Source organism: Micropterus dolomieu, linkage group LG07 (genome assembly GCF_021292245.1).
Source record: "Micropterus dolomieu isolate WLL.071019.BEF.003 ecotype Adirondacks linkage group LG07, ASM2129224v1, whole genome shotgun sequence".
Lineage (NCBI taxonomy): Eukaryota > Metazoa > Chordata > Actinopteri > Centrarchiformes > Centrarchidae > Micropterus > Micropterus dolomieu.
This window is the reverse complement of record NC_060156.1, coordinates 32060503-32073122: the sequence shown is the minus strand read 5'-3', so window position 1 is coordinate 32073122 and position 12620 is coordinate 32060503. Positions and strand designations below refer to the sequence as shown.

At 40.2% G+C, this 12620-nt stretch overlaps 1 protein-coding gene across 3 annotated transcripts in view; it reads right to left on the bottom strand.

The window, feature by feature from the left end:
- Positions 1-926: 926 nt before the first annotated feature.
- The window catches only part of nmi (N-myc (and STAT) interactor), a 37240-nt gene continuing 25546 nt past the window's right edge, over positions 927-12620 (bottom strand). For all 3 annotated transcript variants that reach the window (XM_046054236.1, XM_046054237.1, XM_046054235.1), the window contains exon 9: positions 927-1797. In XM_046054236.1, coding sequence (XP_045910192.1) covers positions 1606-1797 — 192 coding nt within the window. In that variant the 3' untranslated portion in view covers positions 927-1605. The remainder of the gene's footprint in view (positions 1798-12620) is intronic.

The following is a 12620-nucleotide window of genomic DNA, read 5'->3' as shown; positions in this document are numbered from 1 at the left end:
TGACACATTGAAATTTACATTTCACTGAACTGGCTTACAAACCTGAGTTGTGATAGTGATAACTCATTAAATTAAGTTGAAATTTCATAACTTATTATTTTAAGTGGAGTTAAATTATAGAAAGAAGTTACTATAACTTATTGATCCAATCCTTTTTTACAGTGTAGGACAATGGCTCAGAGAGGGTGCTGATAAACCTGTCATTGTTTTTAATGTGTATGCAGATCAGTTGATGTGACATGATTTGGGAAGATAAGACTACTACTTTTGTTTCCTCTTCTTCATGTCATTCCTTTCTACGTATGTTTTCATATTGTGTAACATTTTATTCATGCCATTTTTTTAACTTCCCATTCAGCTTCTGCTGCTTGTATAGCACTATCATAAGATTGCAATCTTAAAGGCGTCTGTGGGTAGCCATGGCGCAGAACCACCTGTTGTAGAAGTTGTAATAAACAGCACAGAGATAAAGTGTAATTCTTAAAGGTGAAAACACCTTCATTAGTACATTAACATGACTGTGAGGATGTGCTCAGGACTGTATATTCAAATACCAGATGGAAACACCACTTTGTAACATTAACATGACTATAATCTCAGGACGTGCCTAGGACTGTGTGCTAAATGCCAGGATCGAATCAACATTTGCACAAGGTCACCATGTGTTGTGGCAGAGAGATGCCGCATGTCGGGAGAGGGAGCCAATCTCGCCTCCAGTACTGTACGTATAAAGGAATGATTCATCGCACATTTGACTCCATTATTGATGTTACAAGTTTTCTATTACATCTTCGAAATGACTGTGTGTGGAGGAGGCACTGAGCCCCGCCCTCAGTGAAACACAGAGAGCAGAGGACAGAAGCTGTGTCACAAAAACATAGCAGCACAGTTTTTATCTGTTCATATAAATTGCATCCACATTTTGGTAGATTCCATTATTTTTAATATTGTATAGATGTCCAGTGTCAGTAACACGTCTGTTAATTTCAAGGATTTACAGACACAAAACACTGCGTTTTCTTATACTCACAGACAGGATTTTACAACTCTGGAAAGTTCTTACTGAAGCAACTATTAGACTATATCAGGACTGCCTTCATGTTACAAAGTATTCTAAAAGGAATGGGCAGACATGCATCCAAATCACTGAAATAATCAAACAAATAAGAATAAATAGCCATTAGTCACATGACAGATGTGTAATTCTGTAAACCACCAAAACCTGTCTAGAATAATATTTATTATGACATTATTTTGTAGATTTAGATTATTTGTCCTGTCTTATAGTTGGCCTTTGTTTTGCCACTTACTACTACCTAAATACCCCTCACCAAATCAAATTCATACCCACTACTGAATGCACAAAGATTAAATCACTAGGTCGTCTCATCTGACTAAGCATGACAGCACATAAGTGAATTTTCCACAAAGCATTCCTTCAAATTAGGCACAAGAAATATACAGAATTCTTTGAAATAATGCAAAACACGTAACAAATATGATTTTCTATTTCTAAAAATCATAGGAGAAAGATTCCCAGTGGATAGGGAGGGGCTCTTTTTACTTTCCTTACACGTGGTAGATGTAAGGAAAACTTGCTGTCAGTCAGTTGTCCTCACTGAGAAAATAGGCCTGCAGAGTCTTGCCCCTGGAGATGTATTTGATGCTCTCTATCTCACCACCATAGTTGCTGGGCTTCTGAAAGTGGATCTCCAGGTAGTCCTGCAGATCCTCTTCATCCTCCACGTCCTCAATGTCATCCAGTAGGATGGTTCGTTTCGGAGAGCCACAGAAAGTCTGAAACAAATCAACATCAACATTGTCATTGCTCTGCAGACAGTTTGTTATATAGCTTCCTTCTCTTCTTCACATGAGATGGATACCAACCTTATTCCAGCCTAGATGGCGCAGCAGACAGTCGCCTCTGGATTACGCTGCGTAATGCTTTTTGTGTTTTTGTTTATAAATTCTGTTTTCTGCCATCCCTTATTCATCGCGGGAGTTTTCGTCGTTTGTGCTGGTCACTGTTTACATTCCACCTCAGGCCTGTGTTAGTGAGGCGTTACTGCACCTGGCCGACGAATTTCCAAAGTACAGACAGCATATTAAGTGTCCCACCAGGGACACTAACACACTGGACCACTGCTACACTACAATAAAGGAAGCCTATCACTCTGTTCCCCGTGCAGCCTTGGGACTCTCTGATCACTGTCTGCTTCATCTTATCCCAACATACAGGCAGAAACTGAAATCTGCTTAACCTGTTGTAAAGACTGTGAAAAGATGGACCAATGAGTCAAATCTGGAGTTACAGGCCTGCTTTGACTGCACTGACTGGAGTGTTTTTATGGCTGCAGCCACTGACCTGGACGAACTAACTGACACTGTGACATCAGTTTTCGCATTAGTCATGTGCAGTCCTCCACACATCACTAACGTGAATGACTAATCATTCATGCAGCACACCTGGACACACCACCGATCACTGAACAGATCTCTGCCTCACTGCCACAAACAACTGTCTCCACCTGCTGGCATGTAAAGCCGTCTGCTCCCAGCGCTGTTCCAAAGACTTCTCTTCCTGTCATCATCACGCATAGACCAGTAAACCGAAATGTGCTTATCCCACACAGAAATATTAGTAATATCTTAAGGATTAGGACAACTGCACCAACTCCAGCACCCAAAACAAACTCATTTAAAATGGCTCTCTTCAATGTGAGATCACTTTCAAGTAAGACTTTTATCTTAAATGATTTTATCTTGTCTGCAAATCTAGATTTTATGTTTTTAACTGAAACCAGGTTGCAAATGAATGACTATAGCCAGCTAGCTGAACTGTGTCCGCCTCAATATGATTGTTTTAGTCAACCGAGGGTCAGTGGTCGTGGTGGTGGGCTAGTGAGCGTGTATAGGAAAATTTTTAAATGTCATCTAGTACGATGTGCAGGGGGCCGCCAGGAATTTTGGGCCCCATGACAAAAAATCAAACCCCTCTGCGCAGCTGTTGTCACCACATCTCTATGACTAAACTGTCCCATTAAAAGCTTTACATAACTCTAATTAAAGGCTTGCATGTGACTGGCTTCTTGTAGTTCAATATTAGCACAAGAGGATGCAGTTCATTATTTGCTTCTCAAATAAAAGTCTGTATCTATAGATGTCATTAACGGCCATAATTCAATCTAAATGAACGTATCAAACTGGATTATTTTAATATAGTCTGCAACTTACATGCAGGCTGAGGTATGCTGCTGTCCAGCATCCAGTACAGACAGGAAGTTTATTTTATTTTATTTATTTCATAATGATAATTATGTGAGAAAATAATTTGTGTTTGAATTTCTGTCATTAATAAATATTTCATTTTCTTTGTTATGGTAAAAAGAGAGACAGAAATCCCCACAGGCTCCCTGGAATGATGCTAACTGGCATGTCATTAACACAGTGCTGCTCACCTTCTTCACTCGGACAGGGAGGCTACAGTTATGGGGAGACTGGGCTGCTGCTTACTCATCGGTTAGTCTGCTAAAAGGGGCAACGAAAATGATTTAAAATGTATATATATATATATCTCATATCATATCTGCTTGTTGTCACTAAATATATATATTTTTTTGCAATTCTTTTTTTATTGGTATTCAACATTGGTCTCATGTTTCTGTACAATGTAATCCAAACACTGTACACACATAACCCCTATTCACATCGTTGTCACAATTTACAAAATTTAGCTTCTCAGAAGGACGTATGTGTAATATCAAAAAAGGTAAAGGAAACAAACAGAAAAAGAACAAAACAAAACCAAAAAGAACAACTATGTACAGATAGGGAGAGATCTTTTTAAAACACCTAATTTACTGGGTTGTGAAAATAAAGTCCGGTCTATGGGGTGTTACATAGTTAACCCATTTTTCCCATTGTGAGGCAAAGTTTTCCAAATTGTGATTAACAAACGCTGTTATCCTCTCCATTTGTAAATGTCCATTGTTATTTCCATCCATGCATTCAAAGCTGGGCTTTCCTGAGATAACCATTTCCTGGTGAGAGACTTTTTACTTGCCACCAGTAATACATTCATTAAATTTTTATCCTTTGACCATTCTTGAGGTATATATCCAAAGAATATGATTTTACTCTCTAGGGGTATTTTGCATTTAAAAATAACTTGTAGGGCATTGTGTATTTCTCTCCAGTAGTTATTAATGATAGGGCAGTCCCAAAAAATATGATAATGGTTTGCTTTTGGGATTCCACAGTTTCTCCAGCAAGCAGGGGGGTTGCCATCATAGTGTGATTTTTGAGAGGGTGAAATAAAGTACCTTATCAAGCTTTTCCAGCCGAACTTCCTCCATTTCTGTGAACTGGTACACCTCCATTGATATCTCCATATTGTTGCCCATTCTTCCCCAGATATAGTTATCCTCCCTTCTTTTTCCCCATTTAGTTTTAATATGTGAGGTTGAATATGTTTTAAGATGTGACAGACCCTTATACATGTGCGAAATTACTTTGTTATTAGTATCTGAGTTATATGCTTTTCTGAATAATTCTACAAAACATGCACCTGCCACGGTCACATTTTCCATCTTCTTATTAAAGTAATGCCGCAGCTGCAGATATCAATAGAAGTCTTGTTTTTCTAATGAGTATTCCTCCTTAATTATTTCAAAACTGAGCAGCGTTCCCTCTTTCGCTACCTGGCATAGAGCCGTTATTCCTTTATCCGCCCAATGCCGAAATCTGGCATCCAGCTTATTGGGTGTAAATCCTGAGTCATGTGCACACCACTTAAGAATTGCAATATCACCCTGTAGTTTATATTTTTACATAACCAATTTCCATGTTTTAAGAGTCAGTTTCACCCATGGGTTGTCTTAAGTATTTATATGGCTTTGTAGGTCGTTATCAGCTAAGATTGCTTGTATGGGAATGGAGGGTATTTTCTCTTCTATGTCTTTCCATTGAGCATTATATGACGGATTGCACCAGTATATCATAACTCTCATCTGTGCTGCAAAATAGTAGTCCTTGAGGGAAGGAAGTCCCCAGCCCCCTTTTTCTTTGGCTAACTGTAAAAGTTTGAGACAAACCCTTGGTCTTTTACCTTTCCATATGTACCTTGACAACATTTTATCCCATTCATTGAATTGGTTTTGGTTCATCTCCGTTGGTAGGTTCTGAAATAGATATAATAGTCTGGGCAATATATTCATTTTAATAGATTCAATTCTTGAGCCGAGACCAAAGAAAGGGATTAAGTTCCATCTTGTTATGTCTTCCTTTATTTTTTTAAGTATAGGTATATAATTGCATTGACAGTTTTGTCAGATCTTTTGGTATATTGATGCCCAAATATTTGAAACATTCTGTCTGCCATGCAAAGGGATACCAACTTTTAATTTCTCCCGGTGGGCTATAGTTATCTGAGAGCAATTGGGTTTTACCTATGTTGATCTTGTATCCTGATAGTTGACCATATTGTTCAAATGATTGCATCAGCTTAGGTAAGGCATATGTTGGTTGCCCAAGATAAATCAAAATGTCATCTGCATAACAGGCCATTTTATGTTCCGTCCCTTTAATAATAATTCCCCTGATATCTTTATTCTGCCTAATATGTTGAGCTAGTGGTTCCAAATACAGTGCAAAAAGTAGCGGTGACCACGCACAACCCTGTCTCGTACCTCTTTCTAAAGTAGAAGTATTCGATAAGTATCCATTGATTTTAATCCTAGCAGTGGGATGGTCATATAGAGCCTGTATTGTTTTAATTGTATTTAATTGCATCCTGGAAACCAAACCTATGTAGAACTCTGTAAAGAAAGATCCAACTAACAGAGTCAAAGGCCTTCTCAGCATCAACGCTTATCACTATTGCTTTCATTTGAGTTTTCTATATATGATCCATAATATGTAGAGTTCTTCGTATATTATCATGTGTTTGTCGTTGTTGTAAGAATCCTGTCTGATCATTATGTATCAATGTTGGCAGAAACTTTTCCAATCGTTTGGCCATAATGGAAGTAAATAACTTATAATCTACATTAAGAACAGATATTGGTCTAAATGATCCACATTCCATTTTATCCTTACCTTCTTTTGGTATAGCTGAGATTATAGCCTCTTTCCAGCTGGGTGGCGTTTGCACCTTTTTTAAAACCCACTTTAGTGTAGGAAGTAGAACAGGGATTAACTCATTTTTAAGTTCCTTATACCACACTGCTGTATAGCCATCCGATCCTGGTGATTTGTTTGATTAAAGTGTACTAATGGCAGCTTTTAATTCATCTTCAGTTATGTCAGCAGTTAGTATTAAATTTTGGTCTTCGTTTAAAGTAGGTAGCTCCAAGGAATTCAGGTAGGTGTCAATTCGGGTAACATTTTCCCCTGGTACATAAAGACAGAGTTTTATAAAACACTGTAAAAGCTTCCTGAATTTCAGTTATTTTATTTTGAACCATTTTTGTCCTTGGATCCTTAATTTTTTGAATTGTGGTTTGTGCTGTTCTTTTTTTTAATTTCCACGCTAATACTTTCATAGACTTAGATCCACTTTCATAGTGTCTCTGTTTCAGGAACATAAGATTTTTCTTAATATCTTGTGTTGCCAAACTATCAATCTTATTCCTAATTTGTTTTATTTCCTTTAATAAACCTTGTGCCAAACTCAATTTGTTTCCTTTCTAGCTCCTTCAGGTTGTTTTGTAGTTCCTCTAACGTTTTATTTCTAATTTTTTTCATGTATGAGGATATTGCTATGATCTTCCCTCTTAATACAGCCTTGAGAGTATCCCACAGAATAGGAGGTGAGACCTCTCCATTATTGTTGAGCTCCAAATAAAGACTTATTTCCTTTTTCATTTGTTCCACAAAACGGAGATCATTGAGTAGACCGGAGTTTAGTTTCCATGTATTATTTTTTGGTCGTAAGTTAAAATCAACATATAAATATATTGGAGCAAGGTCGCTTAAATCTATCGTCCCAATTTCTCAGGTGCTTATTTTGTCTTTGTCTTTTCCAAATGTTATAAAATAGTATATTCTTGTATATAGAGAGTGGGGTGAGGAGTAATGAGTATAGCCCCTTTCATCGGGGAACAGGTCCCTCCCTATATGTCAATTAGATCAACTTCCTCAAAAAGTGCATTGACTTTCTTATGTAAAGACTTTCTATCATGCGTTTTTCCACTGGAAGAGTCTAACTCTGGTTGTAGGTGTATGTTTAGATCTCCTCCACAGATCAGGAGGCCTTCTGTTTCAGTTACCATGATGCTACTGAGTTTCTGAAAGAAGCTTATATCGCTACCTGGGGGTGAATATACATTCAACAGAGTAACTGAATTACCCTCTATATTCCCCCTAACTAAAATAAATCTGCCCTCCTTGTCTCCTACTTCGAGTACCTTTTCAAAATTTAGCTTCTTTGAAATGAGGATAGCAACTCCTCTCCTGTGTCCTGATTTATACGAGGAGTAAAATATATTAGTGAACCCCATTCTTTTCAGTTTTGCATGCTCATTATCTTTCAAATGGGTTTCCTGTAAATATACTACATGGGCTTGTTCTTTCTTCATTTTAGACAGGATTTTACTGCGTTTAATAGGATTTAACTGCCCATTGACATTAAAAGAAATAAACTTCACCTTGTCACCAACCATATACGTGTGATTGACAGTGTAGTCTCAGACCTAACCAAAATAGACACATCAGATCTACTCCCTGGGAAAACAAGAATAAAGAACGTAAATGCAAAAACCGATAAATAAAAGTGTGATTCCAAGGCTGGGGTCTCTAACAGATGACCCTGAGCTAGGTTAGAAGGAACATCTAGCTGTGGGGGAAAGCCTTCTCCATCTATGAGCTGAGGGCCCCCACTATGGCATCTGAGATAATTAAAAAAAAAAAGGTCTCTGTCCATTAACACAGAAGAGTCTGTGTATTCCTCCCATGTTGTAATTCACATTTAAATAGGGAGATGGGGGCGGATGCAGGTAATATAAAGCAGTAATAATTGGATATATATCAGTTTACTTATGCCAAATCTAATATTGTTTACTGTTTAGCTCACCAATCATTTACATATTATTCAGAGCCCTTCGGGAGGGGTTGAAGCTGTCTTCTGTAAGCTTGCAGTCTCTCCTTGATGTTCTTCTCTCTCCTCTCCCGTCGTCTTGCACCTCTCACAGTATTCCAGGCGGAGTGGGACAGCTGCTCGGCCAGGCTCTGCCTCTGTACTGTCACACTGACGGGTAGCCCTCTATCCTTCATATCTGTAGTCGCCTCCTCCACCGTCTGGTACAGCCGTGTCCCGTCTTCATAGAATACTCGTAGTTTAGCAGGGAACGGGGTCTGGAAGCGGATCTTGCTCTGCTTTAACACACGCTTCGCTTCCGAGTATTCCTTGCGTTTTTGTAAGATTGCTGGGGGGTAATCTTGATCAAAGTATATTGGTTTCCCGTTCCAGAACACCTTCTTCTTTTCCCAAGCCTTGCGCAGAATCTCTTCTTTAATCTTGTAGCGGAGGAATCTGATTATTATTGATCGCGGCCTATGTACTTCATCCCCGGGAGGTCTCGGGGCGAGCGCGCGGTGGGCTCTCTCAATGTCCAGCTCCATCGTCGGGGGGATCTCCAATGTGTCCCGTAGTAACTTTTCCACGAACACCACCATCGACGAACCCTCAGCTCCCTCAGGAACATTATATATCCTTAAATTCTCCCATTGAGATCTCCCTTCTTGGTCAATTAATTTGTTTTCTTGCTGATTTATCACTTTTATCATCTTGTTTAGCACCTGCTCCACGTTTTGAACGCGATCTTCCACCGTTTCGATTCTTGTGTCTGCCTCCGCTATTTTTTGATGAACGTTAGTGAGCTCAATCTTGATGTCATTTAGTTGTTGTTTTGTGTCTTTATGAAATTCCCGTATCTCTTCCAAAACTTTCGCCAGGCTTGCCGCCTCGGCTTGGGGGAGGTTAGCTTCGCCATCTTGCAGGCCTACCTGTGTAGGTGAGCCGTTATCCATGTTCCCTTCCTCTACAGGCTCTTCAGTTGCGCTTTTTTTTGTTTCCGTCCCTTTTTCCCCATTCTTGCCCCACTTGCCATTTCACGAATCGTCGAAAAATATTATATTTGCCGGATTAATGGGGCGAACTAAGCAATTTCTCGGAGGGGTCCTTGTTTAAGGCTGCCATTCTGTGTGGTGAAGTCACCGGAACCCCGTTGTCACTAAATATTACTGCTCCTCTAAAGGTTAGGCCCACGTCTAAAGCTAGTAAGCAACCCTGGATAAATGACCGCATTTGCAGCCTAAAATGGAATGCAGGAAAGCAGAGCGCAGATGGAAAAAAGTCCATTACCTCAGTCGGAAGGATTTATTAATCCTTAACTACAATAACATGGTTAAGGATGCGAGAACACACTGTGGATCAGCTGGTAAACCCAGCCCCTCCTTGTGCCTCAGCTGGAAGTAATGATTGTTTTTATCTTATTTTACCAATAAGGTGGTGTCAATCAGAGCCTCTATTACCCCCACGGCCTCTTACTCTGAGGTCACCAGCAACAAGAGAGTTTTAACCAGTTTTATCCCATCGACTTGTATGAGCTTTTAAAAACAGTATCACAGATGAGAGTGTCTTCCAGCCCACTTGATGTAATACCTACAAAGTTTAATGAAAGTAATGGATTCTGTAGGGCCCCATTTGATCTCTGATTTTAACAGCTCCCTATCTACTGGTTGTGTCCCTGATCATTTTAAAACGGCTTGCATGAACCCACTTTTAAAGAAACCTGGTTTAGATCCCTCCCTCCCACAAAATTTCAGACCAATTTCAAAACTGCCTTTTATTGCAAAGGTTTTAGAAAGAATTGTGTCCAAACAATTGCTCACTGTACTGGAAAATAACAAATCATTTGAAAAGTTTCAGTCTGGTTTCAGGAAGTACCACAGCACTGAGACTGCCCTGCTTAAAGTCACCAATGACCTTTTAATGTCTGCTGATGATGGCATGTGCTCAGGGGTCGGTCTTAGGACCCATTTTGTTTTCCTTGTATCTGCTTCCCCTTGGACATATTATCCATAAACATGGTATTTCATGGTATCATATTTATGCTGACACACAAATATACTTGCCCCCCAGATCCACAGAACCTGGAATGCTGAGTTCACTTAACAACTGCCTTTGTGAAGTTAAAAAATGGATGTCAAATAATTTCCTCCAGCTGAACTCAGACAAAACAGAAATCCTGGTCATCGGGATCCCAGATGACCAGGCAGCAGATGGCAAATCAATCATCCCAGCAGATGGCAAATCAAATACTGCCATCTGCTGGTTCCCTAGTAAATCACATTAAGCCTGTGGCAAAGAACCTTGGTGTCTGGTTTGATAGTAATTCAAATTTTGAGCAGCACACCACAAAGCTAGTGCAATCATGTTTTTACCAGCTTAGAAATATAGCAAAAATTCGATCTATGTTAACTTTTAAGGACACCAAGACCATTTTACACGCCTTCATCTCATCACGCCTGGATTATTGCAACAGCTTCGACAATCGACTCCAGACTGTCCAGAACTCAGCTGCCAGGCTTTTAACCAGAACAAAGAAATATGGCCACATTATCCCTATTTTAGCTTCCTTACTCCCAGTATGTTTTAGAATTGACTTTGATCACTTTTAAAGCTCTTCATGGCCTCTCGCATCTGTTGTCTGTTCCAGAGTCTCGACTGAAAACTAAAGGGGACAAAGCATTTGCAGTCAGGGCCCCGAGGCTCTGGAACAGCCTGCCCGAGGAAATCAGGTCGGCTGAGTCAGTGAAGTCTTTTAAGTCCCTTCTTAAAACATACTTTTATAGGAGAGCCTTTCCCGATTTTATTTGTTTTTGAAAAGTGCTCTTCAAATAAAGATTATTATTATTATAATATTATTTTTGTTAGAACGTGTGTGTGCAGACCAAAACCTTCCGCACATATAACAACCAAAAACCCTGGTTCACAGTGAAATTCAGGTAGCTTTATCAGGAGAGGAGGCCTTCAGAAGTGGGAACAGAGTCCTGTACAACCAGGCCAGGAACACTCTGACTAAAGAGGTCAAAGCAGCAAAGACGAGCTACGCTGAAAAGCTAGAAAACAGCTTCACAGCCAGCGACCCTGCGTCAGTGTGGAGAGGCCTGCAGACACTAACTACAGGAGATCACCTCCAACACTGCTGGTACTCAAAGACTAGCTGACGAGCTGAATGGATTTTAAGCTTGATTTTTACTCCTGCGTAGGGTCTACGTGCGTAGCTACGCCGTAGGTTATGCAGCCCAGCACTGACACCATCATCAAGAAGGCCCAGCAGAGGATGTACTTCCTGCGTCAGCTCAGGAAGCTCAACCTGCCTAAGGAGCTGCTGATCCAGTTCTACACAGCCATCATCCAGTCTGTCCTCTGCACGTCCATCACTGTCTGGTTTGGATCCTCCACCAAAAAGGACAGGAGCAGACTACAACAGACTATGACAGTCAGGACTGCAGAAAAGATCATCGGTGCCAACCTGCCCTCCATTCAGGACTTATACATTTCCAGAGTCAGGAAACGGGCAGGAAACATCACTGTAGATCCATCTCACCCCGGACACAACCTGTTCCAGCTCCTCCCCTCTGGTAGGTGCTACAGAGCACTGTATGCCAAAACCAACAGACACAGAAGCAGTTTCTTCCCACAAGCCATCACTCTGATGAACAGCTGACTCTGACTCACAGTGTCAGGAACAATTCCTTTGCAATAACCCAGTAACTCTGTCTCTAGTCACCCACCTGTTTACTGGCTAACACTTATAATGTATTCTATTTCAGTGCTTTTCATATTGTAATTTTGTCATATTGTATATATTGTATATAAAATCCACCTACCTCATGTACATAACACCTGCACATAATACCTGTTTATTCCAGCATTCTTTGCTCCATCACACTGTGTACATGTGTACATGTATTGTACATAATAATAATTTTCTCCTGCATCCTTTACACTCTGCTCATTGCACTATTGTCTCAATCTGTCTATATTGTTTTGTTTATAGTGAGTATATACACTCACCTAAAGGATTATTAGGAACACCTGTTCAATTTCTCATTAATGCAATTATCTAATCAACCAATCACATGGCAGTTGCTTCAATGCATTTAGGGGTGTGGTCCTGGTCAAGACAATCTCCTGAACTCCAAACTGAATGTCAGAATGGGAAAGAAAGGTGATTTAAGCAATTTTGAGCGTGGCATGGTTGTTGGTGCCAGACGGGCCGGTCTGAGTATTTCACAATCTGCTCAGTTACTGGGATTTTCACGCACAACCATTTCTAGGGTTTACAAAGAATGGTGTGAAGAGGGAAAAACATCCAGTATGCGGCAGTCCTGTGGGCGAAAATGCCTAATTGATGCTAGAGGTCAGAGGAGAATGGGCCGACTGATTCAAGATGATAGAAGAGCAACTTTGACTGAAATAACCACTCATTACAACCGAGGTATGCAGCAAAGCATTTGTGAAGCCACAACACGCACAACCTTGAGGCGGATGGGCTACAACAGCAGAAGACCCCACCGGGTACCACTCATCTCCACTACAAATAGGAAAAAGA